At 41.3% G+C, this 15,821-nt stretch overlaps 1 protein-coding gene across 3 annotated transcripts in view; it reads right to left on the reverse strand.

Moving 5' to 3' along the window:
- LOC119728252 (ubiquitin carboxyl-terminal hydrolase 32-like) overlaps positions 1 to 15,821 on the reverse strand; it is a 67,400-nt gene that overhangs the window by 21,437 nt on the left and 30,142 nt on the right. For all 3 annotated transcript variants that reach the window (XM_038200419.1, XM_038200428.1, XM_038200410.1), the window contains 7 exons: positions 12,395 to 12,519; positions 8,313 to 8,478; positions 6,231 to 6,362; positions 4,227 to 4,334; positions 3,025 to 3,140; positions 2,413 to 2,571; positions 1,030 to 1,197 (listed from right to left, as the gene is read on the reverse strand). In XM_038200419.1, coding sequence (XP_038056347.1) covers positions 1,030 to 1,197; positions 2,413 to 2,571; positions 3,025 to 3,140; positions 4,227 to 4,334; positions 6,231 to 6,362; positions 8,313 to 8,478; positions 12,395 to 12,519 — 974 coding nt within the window. The remainder of the gene's footprint in view (positions 1 to 1,029; positions 1,198 to 2,412; positions 2,572 to 3,024; positions 3,141 to 4,226; positions 4,335 to 6,230; positions 6,363 to 8,312; positions 8,479 to 12,394; positions 12,520 to 15,821) is intronic.

The following is a 15,821-nucleotide window of genomic DNA, read 5'->3' on the forward strand; positions in this document are numbered from 1 at the left end:
CACACATCCCTATGTGATTTGTTTTTGTTTTGCTGAAAGAACACTGAACCTTTTTGTGATCCGTGGACAGAACCTTAAAACGGTGGTTGTGTTTAAAAGTCCGTAACTTGAAAAGTACATGAGTGATTTGAATGATTCTTGTACTAAAAAAAAAGCTTATGAATTGGGCTTTCATATCCTAGTATTTTGAAAATGCTACATGCAGAACTTCACTAAAACAATGGTCCCGACATTTGGGTTTCGCTTTTTTTTTACTCACCCTGTACGTGTTCTGGCAAAATGAGATGGAACTAAGCACAGCCATTGTGGAGAAATATGCAACAAAGTGAATGGGGGTGACTTTCTTTTTTTTGATTTTCAGATTTATTGATACATGTTTGTGTAATCTTTGATATGTCTACTACACATATTTCAAACAAATAGAATAAACATGTTTCCAATGGAACTAAATCGTTTTTGTTGTTGTTAAACATTTACCATGAGATGATAGAGTGTTTCTTTACCCATGACAGGAATTTTGTTCTGTGTGATTTGGACCTTTGGTTTAAAAGTTACAGCAATGCTTGTAAAGACTGTGAAAATCTGTTTGGGCCACTTTCTTCACCTTCCTGGTATGTGAATGCCTTTCATTAGATACCAAGTGGCATAACTTGGAATTCAAGTCCTTTCATTTTAATCAGCTGTATCTCTGGACTGGGGTGTCCAATTGAGATGGGATAAAGACCATTGTGTAGAGTATTTACTACGCCTTCAGACTCTATAGATAAGTTTTGCAAAAAGAGAGTGCTAGTATTTTTTTATCTTTATGGATTGACTACTTCATGTTTTGAGACAACCTGTACTTGGACAATTGGTCACAAATTTCCCTGTTTGCCTACTGAGTGATGTAGTGATTCCAATTGCATATTTTATGCACCAGTTTTTGCTAAGCAAATATTTCAATGCTTAGCAGATTTCTATGCTTAGCAGAGAGATACGTCACTGGTTCCCCGGTCACTGGTTCCCCGCTAACTGGTTCCCCCTGCTTACCCTGTGAGCGACGTAGTGGTTCCACGTCCTCCACCACTGCATGGAGACGAGGTACCAGGTCTGCGTCAGTCTCAAGCCCCGTCTCTTCTCTCTCTCCACCCAGCCTAGGATGACGTCTTTCTCTTCTTCGGTGGTCTGGGGTTTCAGGCCCAGGATGATGTGGCAAACCTGGGGAGAGGGGATATCAATAGAAATTTTGAATTTCGTCTGGAGATTTCCAAAATGTAGTGTTTCATATAGCCTTTTGTACAGGCCAACGTGGAAATCATGAAGCGACTGGAGCAAAGACCAAGCCAGCGTTCAGAGTGGCGAAGCCACGAGGCCCTTTCTAACTTGATTTAGGCGCTTGCATGTATGTGCGTCTCGCGTCAGGGTAGTAGCCACTCGCGCATTTATAAGGCTAATGATTAGTTGGAATTTTGCTACCCTTTTAGTGTAGCAAAAATTGAAAAATGAAGAAAAACATTTAGAAATTCTTGACAAGTTGGAAAAGGCCTCGTGGCTTTGCCACTCATGCGTGTGGTCTCCGCTCCAGTCACTTCGCGGCTTTGCCGCTCTGTCTAAAAATGCCGGATAAAGCCACGATTGCCTTGGCAAAAGGCTATGTTTCATATTGTTAACTAGCCATATTGTAAAGGTCTGGGTCACAAAAATTCCACATAATTTCTTAGATTTACAGAGAAAATGCTGATAAACCACGTTTGTTACATCTGATGTGGCAGATTCTTACAAGTATTTCCAGCACTGAATTAAGCCATTCAAAATTCATAGTTTCCCGAAGTTGAAAATTCTGCAAAAACTAATGCTAAGCAAATTCAATGGGTGAGCAACAGATGCAATCGAAGCCAGTCCAAAGAAATACTTGGACTCATAACCTGCTTTTTTTTCCAAGCAAAACACTTAAGTATTTACAACACTCATGCCCTTAATGGCTCCATTAACCCTAGGCCCTTTTTGCCAGGAGCCGTCCTTAATCCTCCAAAGTCATCCCAAATGTTGCACTTATGTTCAAATGAAGGATACCCACTGCCTCAATCCTACAAAATCCTCCAACAGCCCTGCCTCTCAAAACGTAATCAGCCTCAATCCTCCAAAATCCTCCTCTTCTTCATCAACATTCATTCAAAATCCTCCAAAATCCTCATATTTCTCAAACATCATTCATCCTCAATCCTCCAAAATCCTCCTGTACTTCCAACACCATTCAACCTCAATCCGCCAAAATCCTCCAAAATTTGTAGATTGCATTCATCCTCAATCCTCCAAAATCCTCCAAAACCGCCAGGAGGATTCTGGAGGATTGAGGGTGGTTAGGGTTAGATGTATCCTATTTCGGAACATTTGGCCACAGTTTAAAGATGGGAACAACTTTTGGTCACTAACCTGGAAGAGGAGTTTGCAGAAGTCATCAGGAAGGCTGTTCTTGAACGCCCACATCTGAAACTCCTCCTGCGTGATGCACTCGTCATTATCTCCATCGTGATTGGACAAGATGTCAGCTGCAATGTTGGCAGGATTCAAGTTCTCCACCGACCGGAAATCCTGTAGACAATTACAAATAACCACAAAAAAATTGAACACCATTGAAATTCTAAAACACACACAGAAACAAAATACTCAAAAGTTGGGTTGATTTGGTGAAAAGTTGCCTGCACGGGTGACCTTTAAAAGCCAGAAATACTTCGGTTCCCTTTTTGTCGCAGTATGAGCTCTGTGCGCCAATAAAAGAGGGGCGCCCTTTTACCTAGCAACGACATCCCATGGGCGGGACATTTAGCTGGTTGACGTGCACCATTCCTTGTGTGTGACGCACGTACACCAGGGGATTTGTACTATGTACACGCTGTGGTACGGCCGCGCGTTGTGGCAAAATTGCAGTCAGGCAAGATGGCGTCGGTCGGTCACCCCTAACTGTAATTTGTTTACCGGTGAGGGGGTTCTTGTGAACGGATACCTCAACATTTTTTTTTTTTACAAACTTGAGAAAACCCTCACCACTTCTTGTCCCACTCTGTTTTCTCGCCGGACGTTGATCAGGCTTTTCACCATCTTCTCCAGCTCTTCTCTGTTCAGTAAGCCGTCCAGATCCGTGTCAAATATCTTGAAGAAAACTAGGAGAAGAGAAAAAAAAATGAATGGGAAAAGTTTCAAAAACTATGTCAACATTTTTTCATTTTCCAAGGCTTACATCTTTTCAGTAAATAAAACGACTAAGTTACTTTCAAATGGCGATTCGTTTTATGACAGACCACTCCAATTTTTTTCCTAATACCGAAAATCATTGGCCCCGTGTCTATACAGACAACTTGGAAAGACATGTAAGCTTTTTGTTATTTCTGAAGTTAGCATTTCTCTAGCACATAAAATAAAGGTCTGTCCTTGAAGAATACTCCATTCTAGCGATTCTTTTAATTGTACATTTTTGTTTCTAGTTGAAAATTCTTGGCCCTATTGGCTAAAAGACACAAATTTGTTTGTGTCCAACTTATTCAGGCAGGCAGAGCAACTACCTCTCAGTATGCAATGGTTCAAGGCTTGTGACAAGCGTGCGTAACTCACTAAAGTAAGAGCTTTCATCTCTAAATAGAGCGGACAAGTTGAGCTCAGAAACCTGCGAGATTTTACAAGAATACAGCACATCTGGGCACCATGTAGAGCATCTACAATGTGTGTAACGTTATATTTTTTTAAAAATAACTTTGTGTCCTGACTTAGCCCATCCACTCAAGGGTAATTAATGGGTACTTCGAAACAAAAGAAAGCATGACAAATTTACAACATATGGAAAATGTTGCGAATTGATGACTATTATAAAATTAACATTGTTGACCTCAACTTCCATTCAATTGATCACGCAGATATCAAGTGGGTAAATTCAAACACGGGAGTCTGTGACTAGACTAGTCAGTGTTTGGTGCCAAGACGTTCTCATAAAAAGTGAACCTGGACTGTTGGTTCTTGCCCACTTATTTTGGAGTCTAGCATATTAATGGACGGACTGAGATGAAGACTTTTTTCAAATTGTTAGGCAAAACCTCGTCTCCCAAGGTATCAAAAATATCAACAGATAAAGAGTACAAGTGGACCAGCATTTTTTGGTACTAATATCCTTCACTGATGCTTGTTGCTAAGCTACAGAACGCCCTCGGTAGTATATACACAAGACCCAATAGAAATGAGCTGTTTGTTGGACTTACATTTTTGCCTCTCTGCCCGTGGGCCTCTACAGCATGCTGACAGACCACAGGCCATCTCCTTCAGATCGATGTGATTGTCACCGTTCACATCGAATGCATTGAATACTCCTAGTATTAGTGGAGAAAAGATACCGTCAAAGATCAGAAGATTCCTCTATAAAACTTGGCTAAGGGTATTGCAACATCACATTTAAGTTTTCTTAATATAAACCCTATTAAACCCTGCCAGACCGACACATTGCATCAGGTGGTATTGTCTAGTGCACTTTAATGCATTCAGCTATCAACACCAGTGCATTAATGGCCACTTATGAGAAAATGAGAGCTTCCTCAATCAGTGTTCTCCAACTTTGAAAGCTAACGGTCGGTGTGCCATCAAAAAGCGGAGGGGGGGGGCGCTATAATTATGTTAGGGGCGCTATTTGCAGATGAACATGTACGTTATGTACGGATAACGGCTTTCAGGCCATTTCTAACACAGTAACACTAACAATTAAGTACAATACTGGCTCGGCATCATCTTTTTTAACACATCAGTGACCAGGGACTCTGAGGCAGTTTGGCCTTGAGACTTTTGACCTGATGGATTGCTACAATGGGCAGGCTTGTCAGTTTGACAAATGTTCCATGTAACTGCTTTTGGCAGAGTTTCTGGCCAAAATGTACCCTGGAGGGTGAAGATTGTCCCACTTGTGTTTCTTTTTTATTATTTTTTCCTTTTTTTTTTTAAAGCATGGCGGGCAACTTTTTAAGGTTGGTGGCAGCTTTTGAAGCTTGGCGGGTGCCTCAGAAAGCTTGGCGGGGCACCAAGTTATAATTACAGGTTGGAGAACACTGCTCCATGATGAGAGCTAGTCCCATAGAACAATGCCTCAGTTGTATCCTGCCGCATTCGGGGACCACAGTTTCTGAGGCAGTTTGGCCTTGAGACTTTTGGCCTGATGGAGGTTGCTGCACTGGGCTGGCTTGTTTGAGACAAGTGTTGCATGTTGCTGCGTTTGGAAGGGTTTCTAGCCAAAATACCCTGGAGGGTTAGGCTTTTATTGCATCTTGATTCTTGTAAATCATGACATTTAGAGATCCCAACTGATTTTGCAACAAGATTTTTTGTTATGACAAGATTTTACTTGCAACCTCCATGGTGCACCATCATTGGATCACAATGAATCTCTGGTGGTTGGTTAATTCTAGCAAGACATTTCTGGCCCTTTTACCTGCCGGTTATACATTATAGTCTTTGAGTAATTTGTCACCACACTGGTCGTGTAATGCCTCTAGACCTTTTGCATATTCAGCAGCAATCTTTGGGGGTTTTATTTGCTATTTGAACTCAGTGACAATGAATAAATAAGAGGTCATCTATGTATCCCTGTGAAACAAAAGCACCAACCTCGTTCCCCATGGGTACAATCTTGCTGCACCATATTGGTTCCCATCATGCCTAGCGCAAGCTTCACCCCTGGAATTGTGTATTTTAAGTATCCCACTATTTGGGAGATTTATATTAGGACTGCAGTCGATGTGTTTAACGCACAGCGCAATACTTTAAATTTTGAAAGGCTTTTCTTGTAGAATCAATCCTTTCATCCATGACATTTAGACGTCGCGTGATAGAGCAAAGATTTATATCTGTCTTTCCTTTACAACACAAAATACACTTTTTTTGGCAAAAAACGAGGCTTCCAGAATCCATATCCTACAGGCATCACGCAGTCAGTCTTCAAATCATGTACCCGCGCAGCACGCTCGCAGTACGCTCTGAATAATCAGTCAACATCGTTGATGTACTCTACACGGCCAGGGGTTAGTGAAGGAATGCGCACGCAGCCCATGGAGTCGAGGCTGCAAAAAGCACCCACTTTAAAGATGGCTGCAACGCAAAGGATCTATGGGTTTCATTCATATCAATGTCTTTCACATTTGGCCAGCCTCATTTGGTGGAATCACTAGAGACTGAGAGTAACAGGGCACAAAGTTTACAAATGAAATGGAATGGCCACTGACCTTCACATAGCTCCTTGGGCATAGGAGGTGAAATGAGTGGAATGAATGTGTCCAAGTCAAAGCGTCCCGTCTTGGATTGCGCTTGCAGTGCCCAGTATTTCTTCTCTAACTCAATGATGTCTGCTTCCTCCACTGTGGGAAAACAAAATTAGATTTTTTAAATTAGAGAGACTTTTTAACAGGTTTACTTGCCAAATTGTTCAGGACTAATACGAGTGCATAAAGATGGAATGAGACGATATTCCCTTACTACACTCAACCAAAAAAGGAAGTCCCCCTTCCAATACTTTTGTGTCTAACTCAAAAACTGCCGAGCACTTCTCGCTCAAATAACGACTAATCAGTACAGAAATTCCTTAGCAATCCAGCCATACTCGTAATTTGGCCCAAAACGGTGATAATGTGTACGAATTTATGCAATTTATGACAAATGATACCGGAAAACAGTTGCACTTTTGTATACGTGCATGTTGTGGTTCACACTTGCCTTGCAAGAATACAAAAGTGCACTTTTTTTTTCAGTACCACTTGTCATAAATTGCAAAAATTTGTACACATTATCACTGTTTTCGACCAAACAAAGAGTATGGCTGAATTGCTAAGGAATTTCTGTACTGATTAGTCATTATTTGAGCTAGAGGTGCTCAGTAGTTTTTGAGGTAGACAAAAAAAGAATTAAGGAGGGACATTCTCTTTTGGTTGAGTGTAGTTTGTATTTTGATTCAAACAATAAATTTATTCATTTCTTAGACAATCTAAGCATATTTCAGAGTTTAGCAAAGAATTTTGGCTTAATGGCATGTACACATCCCATATCTAAAGGATTCCATGTTTATAAGGTTGAAGCGGAATCTCTTTGCTGGTGGTACAAGCACAGAACGTTTTATGCAGAATTTTGTGGTGATGGAAGTGATTATTGGTGTACATTTACATTTATGGACAGTACAGGAACCGGGTACAGAATTGAAGTAAAACACGGATAACTCGAAAAGAAACCCACCCCAAAACTCCCGGAATTTGTCTGAAGGGCTTTATAGCTTTACAGTGCAAACTGCAACTTTCGCAAGCGTCATCTGTCGCGCATTAAACTGCACATAAACGTGAAATCTGTTTTGGTTTTCCATGTTTTCATTTGGAAAATTCCCCACAAATGGCATTCAAACCTTTCCTTTTCATTGTCTGAGAGGTTATTGAGTAATTTGAAAAGTTGGTTACGGATACCCAATCCCATAATCTGGAACTGGTTACTAACAGCAGTGGTCGGGTACTCGAATACCCGGTTCTGATGCACATCACTAAAAGTGATGACATTGGACCCAGACCAGAAAGCAGTGTTGCAGTGAAGTCCCTCACAAGTCCTCACAAGTCAATCAAAATTCCTCCAGTCCCAAGTCAAGTCACAAGTTACTGTAGGTGGATTGACTTGTGATTTGCTTGTGACTAGAATTGTATTGGACTTGACTACAGTACTACCAGACACATGACTACCGGTATGTACATGTAATTATAACACACCTGTTGCTTGTTCTTTATCGTGGTTGGATGAAACGCGGTCACGTGTGATTCACAAATATAGGCTAGTGTATGAAACTTGCATCAGCGTGAACTACATGTAGACACGCGTCGAGGCATTGTGCGCGCGTAATTTCCAGAGTATAGTGCCTGATCGGGCACTATACTCAAACATTTGTGAATGGTAACAGTAATCTAAGGAAACTAAAAGCGTTCCTTTAATTGTTGAATTGCTTACAGTTGAATTGCTTATGAGTTAATTGTTGAATTAAAACAGTTCAATAATAAAACCCTGAAAGGTTTCTTTTCTAATTTTATATTTTGGACAGAGGTGAGTTATAAAACACATATGGACTGGCATAATTCGGTCACTAGTGCACATCTATGCCCCCTCGGGCCTGTGAGTGACCAGAAGAGGGTCCTATTTCCCTCGGCCAAATTAGGACCATCTTCTGGTCACTCGCAGTCCCTCTGGGCGCATAGGTGTGCACTAGTGACCTCATTGCCAGTATATGCGTATAATAATGTTCAGAACACATCAATTACATTTGAAGAAACTAATGTTCTTACAGTGTGTGACTCCGGCAAGGGTCTGATAGAATGTGGGCGTGTCGCTCTCATCCGACAACCGCAGCCCCGGTTTGTTGGAATCCTGCAGTAACCATGCCGACAGCTTCATCACATGACTGTGCTTCAGGAGCCAGGAACAGAACTGCTCATACGATGCCCGATCATCCTTGAAAAAAAACCACATAAGTTACAGTTAGTCAAAATAAGGCACTTGGTGTCTGTAAAGTCCTTTATATTACCGGTACCCCCTCAACGGTAAGAAAGGGAAAAGTTGGGGGAGACCACTGGAGAGATATTTGAATGTATTGCTGACAACGCCTGATGCTCACGCCAAGACGCTTAGCTTTGTGTACTTCAATTTTAAAAATGTTGTGCGTACTTGGTGTTATACGCGCATGAACCAGAACGCGCAAGTGGTGTGCATCCACGGGGCTCTCGAATGTGGTAAAAAGCGCCCTCTCTTGTTCGCGTAAAGAGCCAATAACAAGGGCAATCAGATTTCGCACTCCATTTTCTACCAATTTGGATCGTTTTACTGCTATTGGAGTTTCAAAACTGTGCAAACTTTTTTTTAATTTTTTTCAAAGGGATACATCACATTTTGGAAATATTTTGGAAATACAATAGAGAGCAAAGTTTCTTAAAGGATGTTCCTTCTCTAATGGCCATACTACCGGTATTTTGATTTGGGCAATAAAAAAAATGTACGGAATCATTCAAGAAAGGAGGAAAACGCTCCCTTGTTTTGTGTTGACCCACAAGGACTGAAACGACGAATTCAACCACAACAACCTGAAGTGAGGCATCTTCAAGTGGTCAAGTAAAGTAACTAGATTTGTCTACAATGCACAATCAATGGTAAAAATACATGTACAGCCTGTCTAAAAAAAAATGGTACAATCGAAAACGATTTTTTTTTTTCAATATTAAATCTCAACATAAGTAAGTCGTTTTGAGCATCACATTAAAGAAAAAAGACCAGGCTTTCCAATACTTTTTGTTTCATCTCATTTGTTTTTGTCAATCCAGAGATAACTCCAGTTTACTGCGCAACACAAAAATCGAGTTTGTGCCACTTTCTGGTTGAGTGAGAACGGTGAAAGAATTAGTGTATTTCATTAAAACATGCAATAAATATTTGTATGTGTTTATTATTTATGAAAAGAAAATATTTATCATTGAACTTATTACATGTATGTTGACTATTAAAGATTGTCAATTCAGAGATATAATCAATTTAGTGCGATACACCAAAATTGATTTTGTGCCACTTTTATGCATGGGCAGAGTTGTTTCGAGAAAACCAGACTTCCTTTGTGTACTTTAATCTGTGATTTGTTTCTTTTGCCAAGTTGCAATCTTTTGTGAGCTTCAAGACAGCATGGCACAGTACTCGAAACAACTCTGCCCATGCATAAAAGTGGCACAAAATCGATTTTGGTGTATCGCACTAAATTGATTATATCTCTGAATTGACAGAAGCAAATAAGATCAAACAAACACTATTGGAAAGCCCAGTCTTTGTTCTTTAATATTATGCCAAGTAAGAATGACTTATTTTGAAATTTCATATTTAACCAATTTTTTTTCTGATTGTACCATTTTTTTTAGACAGGCTGTATGTATATGAATGTAAGTACCTATTGAAGTGAGAAGAAAAGTTTCATTAAATTGTTGTATTACCAATACTACTAACCCAATGGGGCTTGTTTCATAGTGAACGAGAAGTTCACTATGTACATGTACCGGTATGTGTATACATTTTACAAATAATTGAAAAGGATCAATTGCAATGGAACAGTTATGTCTACAATACAACAGGGCTGTTCCATGATGGCCATTTCTGTAGGAGAAGTGCAACTGCGTTTTTTTACGCAATCTAGCACGCATTGCGCAGTGTTGAAAATGTTCCAAAACACGCGCGCTTGTTGCTCAAAATAAGTTCGAAATGCGACGCAGCTGATGCGCGTTATGCACGTTGACGCTAAAATTGCCGATGCACGTGGCTGGTCTGTAGGAAATGACGTCATTTGAACAAGACCTATAAACAAAAAATGTTTAAAGCTAGAGTCCATCATTTGCAGCCATCCGAAAAGTAACTGGCGTAATTATTGTTGAAAAACAAACTTGGTTGAAAGATAGTAAGGGGACTAAACTCCCTGTGAAGTTATTCTTTCTGGCAAGCTGTCATTTTGAAGTAATCAACGAAAGAACGCATTTCCAACGGTGATTCTTAAGAAGCACCGTAGGAAAATTTAAATTAGTAGTTCGTTTTGTTATTCAGCGCAGCGCGCACAAGTATTGGAACGACGCACACGCGCGCGCGGTTGTTGTAATTCGTTGGATCAGTGCGCGACGTCGCGTATAGCTGCAATTCAAAACAATTCAAAACATGATTCAGTAACTTTTGATTTGAAATTGAGATCTAAGAATGTTGTTTTTCTCGGAATGTACAGCTGAAGCTTAGCTGAAACTTCATCAGGTTAGTTGCTCAGTATCCTTCATTAGATTTTGAACTCTCTTGTTGCTTCAAACGAACAAAATGCACAAATTACAAATGATGGACTGTAGCTTTAAGAACCATAAACTCAAGTACCCGATCAAATTATATTGAGAGGCAATCAATGTTACACCCGTCCATAAACCATATGGCCATTCTGTTTGATATTGTTCCACTGTCATGATTTTTCTACTCCATTTACAATTGTAAGTAGAGACAGGTGATTCACAAATATATTTTACAGCTGTGTTGGATTACCTTTCATGCATGAAATGTACATGTGTAATTTGATTTTATGCCCTGTTTGTGTTAACACAACAAGGATTAGATGTCACGGCATAAAAATAAAATTGTTGGGGGGGGAGGGCTAGGAGAAGGCCTTCAGAAAAGCTTGGCAAGCTTCGAAGCCAGGATTATGAGTTGTCACACTACATGGGGTGGAGCAGGGTGGAATTTGGGTGGGGGGGGTTCTTTCTGAACAGGTGGGCAAAAAGGGAGGCATGCTGCCCTGCCTGGTGACAATGACGTGGATCTGGGGTTGGGGTTGGAAGAGGAGTTGGAGTTTTGGCTACGGGATTGTTTTCCATCTCTGAACATGTGGGCAACTTACTGAGGAAGAAGGCTGCTTGTGCTACCTGACAATGAGGTTGGTCTGGGGGTGCAGTTGGAGGGGTTTCAGCTTGGGCTGCGGGAGGCTTTTACTAGGTACATGTACATGTACGGTAACTCACTGGGGAGGCAACCTGCCATGCTCAGGTCAATGAGTGGGTCTGGGGGTGGGGGTGGCAGAGGGGTTTCAGTTTAGGCTAGGGGACCGTTGTGCTGCTCTGGGCTTCTGGACCATTTACTGGGGAGGCAGGCCGTCATGCTACGGTAGGTGATAAAGAGGTGGGTCGGGTAGGGCCTGAAGAGAGGTTTGAGGGTGGGCCAGCTAGAGTAGGATTCTACCTCTTTGTACATCTGGACAACTGGGGAGGTGGTAGTCTGCCCTGCCAGGTGACAGTGAGGTGGGTCTGGGAGTGTGGTTGAAGAAGGGTTTGAGCTTGGGCTAGGGTTGGGTTTTTAGGGATGTAGGCTGCCATGCTAGATGGCGATGGGGTGGGACAGGCATCAAGGTATGGGGTTTGGGGCGGGACTACGGAGGGTCTTATGAAGCAGGGTAGGGGCACTAGGGTGGGACTGTGGGTGGAGTGAGGTGGGCTAGGGCAGAATCTCTACCTGTAGGTAGGGACTTAGGGTGGGGCTGGGTTGGGGCTAGGAGGTCTTACAAGAGGGAGTGGGACTAGGGTGAACTGTGGGTAGAGTTGGGTTGGGGCTAGGGGAAGGTCTTATTAAGTGAGGGAGGAGCTAGGTAGTGTGGGACTGGAAGGATTGGGGTTTCAAGGCTAGGGGAAGGCCTTACAAGAAGGACACTAGCTAGGGTGGACAATGGGTGAGGTTAGGTCAAGCTGGGAGGGCCTTATGCGTCCCTCTTTAAACAGCTGGGCCATCTTGCGGGGAGGTCAGTTGCCAAACTAGGTAGAGTTGGGGGTGGAGTAGGTGTAAGACTGGGGGTGGGGGAGGGGCTTGGGGAAGTTCTTACCTCTCTGAACAGCTGAGCAACTTCCTGGGGAGGTGGGCTTCCATCACAGGTGGAGATGAATTTTTCCAAGTCGTCCTGACTGATGTACATGCCACTGTCATGGCTGGCACACAGGGCAAAGATGACTGCAGAAAAACAAATAGAAAGACAAAATAAAGCAAACAAATAACACAAATTGCTGTTGATGCAGAAAAAGGTCTTGCGCATTTTAAACAATGTGGGTCGGCAATCTGTTCAGGGTAGTCCATTTCACTAAAAATGGGAAATGGAGTTTGTCTGACTTGTTTCACTTCATTTTAAACGTCAACGTCAAGTTTTCGTGTTTACAATACATTTGTTTTATTAATGGACGGAACTTCTGGGAGAGGACAAAACTGATCTACCATACACCTGCACTTTGGGTCGGTTATCGTTTCTACTTGGAGAGGATATCATCTCTCTCCACACTTCAAGAAGAGACAGAGAGGCCGCTGCGGAATGGACTCCGTGCACAAGCACCCCCTCAATGGCAAAAATGACAAAGTGCGCTCGTATTGAAGGACACTCAAACGTCCTTTCTGGAGGGCATACATGTACAAGCAGGTTCAGAGTTTACTACCAGTCAACCAGATTTTACAGTACACATTTCGTGCAATAAAATTTATGCAATAAATATGTACAATGTGCATGTACAAGTTTGTAGATGCTTTACTGCTAACTGGAGATCAATAACTGCAGAATGCATCTTGTTTGGAGGAAAAAGAAAGCACTACATGTACCGGTATAAGGCCGAGAAAATATACTTAGTTTCTCGTACAGCCTTTTTGAAAAAATGAAGGCGAGCCCTTTTTCTCTCTTCCCCCCCCCCCCCCCCCCCCCCCGAAGATGGCTGAAATACAAGATGGTGTCCAATTAGAATGTAAGGAGCCATAACCCTTTCTACGTATATACAAGTACATGTACCGGTAGCTACAATTTTGTTGGAAACAAACGGTAAAAAGACAATTTATTGACAATATACCGGTACATGTGCAAAATATATTGCAAATGTATGAATTTTTTTTTAAAGGAGGAGGCTTGAAAAAAAGGAAGCAGGCAGGGACGAAAAACTGGTGTTTTTTTTACTTTCTTTCCACAAGGATTGGAATGAGATCAGCTGTCATTTTGTAAGTTGTCGTGGAGTAAAAATATATACATGATGCAATTTCAAAAAAAATCCTGTGAAATTGTCGAAGTGAATGGAAAAGCTTAAAGTCAAACCAAACATACCTTAATAGTAATGTTTGCCTACAATATACATTATGTAGAGGCAAACGTGTACAATTGTAGTCAATTACTGATGTATGATCTGTATCATCAATAATACATGCATATGTACAGGTACATGTACGTACAAAGTGCATGTACGTGCACTGTTGCTCGTTTTCTTTTCTTAATCAATATGTGAACGTTTAATTCCACCGTTGAATCATTTGGCATTTAACTGAGAAACCTGACTCATTCTCACATGTTCTTGCACAATTCCTCATTATACGACTGGTCAAGCCGGCATGACGCGCACTCCCCACTGTAAAGATGTGTATGACTCAGGAAGGCATCACTGTGGACAAGTGGCGTTATCTGGGTTCATCACTGCGGTTCTTGATAACACTAAACACAAATGCCAACCTGCATGCATGTACGTGTACATGTACCGTGGATTGTACATGTACATGTATGCACAGTATACAAACTGCAGTACATGTACATGTACGGACAGGTTCATTTACTGGTACATGTTTGCTTGTTCAATTACGTGTAAGCACTTGAAAAGTCAAACTGGAAAATGAAACTCTGTGATTGTGCAGTTGTGATATCGGTACAAAGATTTATTGATATACAAAAATTTTGCTACAATCTAATACGTGGCCTGCCATATTAATAAGGGAATAAATGTGTGCTCCGGAGGTTTTTATCACTCTGTTTAATACCGCTTAGAGTCTGGGTGCTGATAATTACCCGAGCCGGAGGCGAGGGTAATTATCAGCACCATAAATACCTTATCCATAAAAAAATATCAAATAATTCGTTCAAAAAATCCCGATTTTGTTCAACAAGTTCACTTCATGCTTTTTGAAACATCCCTGTAGCAAAATAATGGAGTGTTCAGCTGGCGAGTAAGATGTAAACAACCCCTTTATGGAGATTGACGCACGCGTAGCATGTTCTGCGCAATGTCACGCAGAACGCACCTGGGGCGTTGCGTTTTGAATTTAGAACTGTAAAATTCTGACTCACTGGTAGTGTTGCGCATGCCTACGTGAGGATTGTGAACGTTCAACCAATGAAACGATAAGAGGCACTGGATTTTTAGGAGTCCACATTTTATTGTGACACTGGAAAAGTGTTTAAGACCAGCTAGCCATGTCTTTATCATCCGTTTAAGACCGGCCACGTGACGGGCTCTCGACCAATAGGAATAGCTAAACTGTCTGAGGTATTTATGAATGAGGAATAACCCCCACATTTGACTTTTCACATTATGTAAAGCGCAAATCATTGGCTTTCCAATGATACCAAATTTATTTCTGTAGCTTAATTTATTCCAAAGATATGATGCAGGACATTCAACAGTGTCCTGCCAAGTTTCGCAAACCTCATTTTGAGCAAAACAGCTTAAAAAAAAAGAAGACATGCATTGCGCCGCCAACAACGGCAGTGGAAAACGTTCTTCAGTTTTTCCACTTTTGTGGGAATTTTTTTCCCAACAAAAATGCATAGCAATCTTGGCTTTTCAATGATACCAAATTTATTTCTGTAGCTTTAAACATGTACATTATTCCAAAGATATGATGCAGAAACTTCAACAGTGTCCAAGTTTCGTAAACCTCATTTCGAGAAAAATGGCTTTGAAAAAAAAAAAAGACACACATTTCGCAGCCAACGGCAGTGGAAAACGTTCTTCAGTTTTTCCACTTTTGTGGGAATTTTTTTCCCAACAAAAATGCACAACAATCTTGGATGTACCTTAGCTACTCAAAAATACATACACTGTAACAATCAATATCAACTTTGACATGATTTTTCTATTCCGACTTCATGCGTTGTTACTCAAAACAAGGTTTTGGGGGACATTCCTTGTTTTGCCTCAGTAGGTCATATACATGTATGTATGTGCCCTTTTATGAATCCTTTTCACAGGCCTTTAAAATGTACGAAACGTAATTTGTCGAACACTTCAGTAACCTACCAGTACGCTAGCTGGGAAAATGAGTCCCATGTTACACAGAATGGGGGATGGGCCCTGCAGTCCGTAAGGCCTCCCCCCCCAAAAGTCTCCGGTTTCTGGTATGGAGCTTGCCCCAAAAGTGGTGCGGCGACGCGGCTTTTTTTTTTCTAACTTTTTTTCTTCTTCAAATGTCGTTTGATGACTGCAAATCGTGCCAGACTAAATTTAGTGCAAAATATA

Source organism: Patiria miniata, unplaced genomic scaffold (genome assembly GCF_015706575.1).
Source record: "Patiria miniata isolate m_02_andy unplaced genomic scaffold, ASM1570657v1 HiC_scaffold_1, whole genome shotgun sequence".
Classification (NCBI taxonomy): Eukaryota; Metazoa; Echinodermata; class Asteroidea; order Valvatida; family Asterinidae; genus Patiria; species Patiria miniata.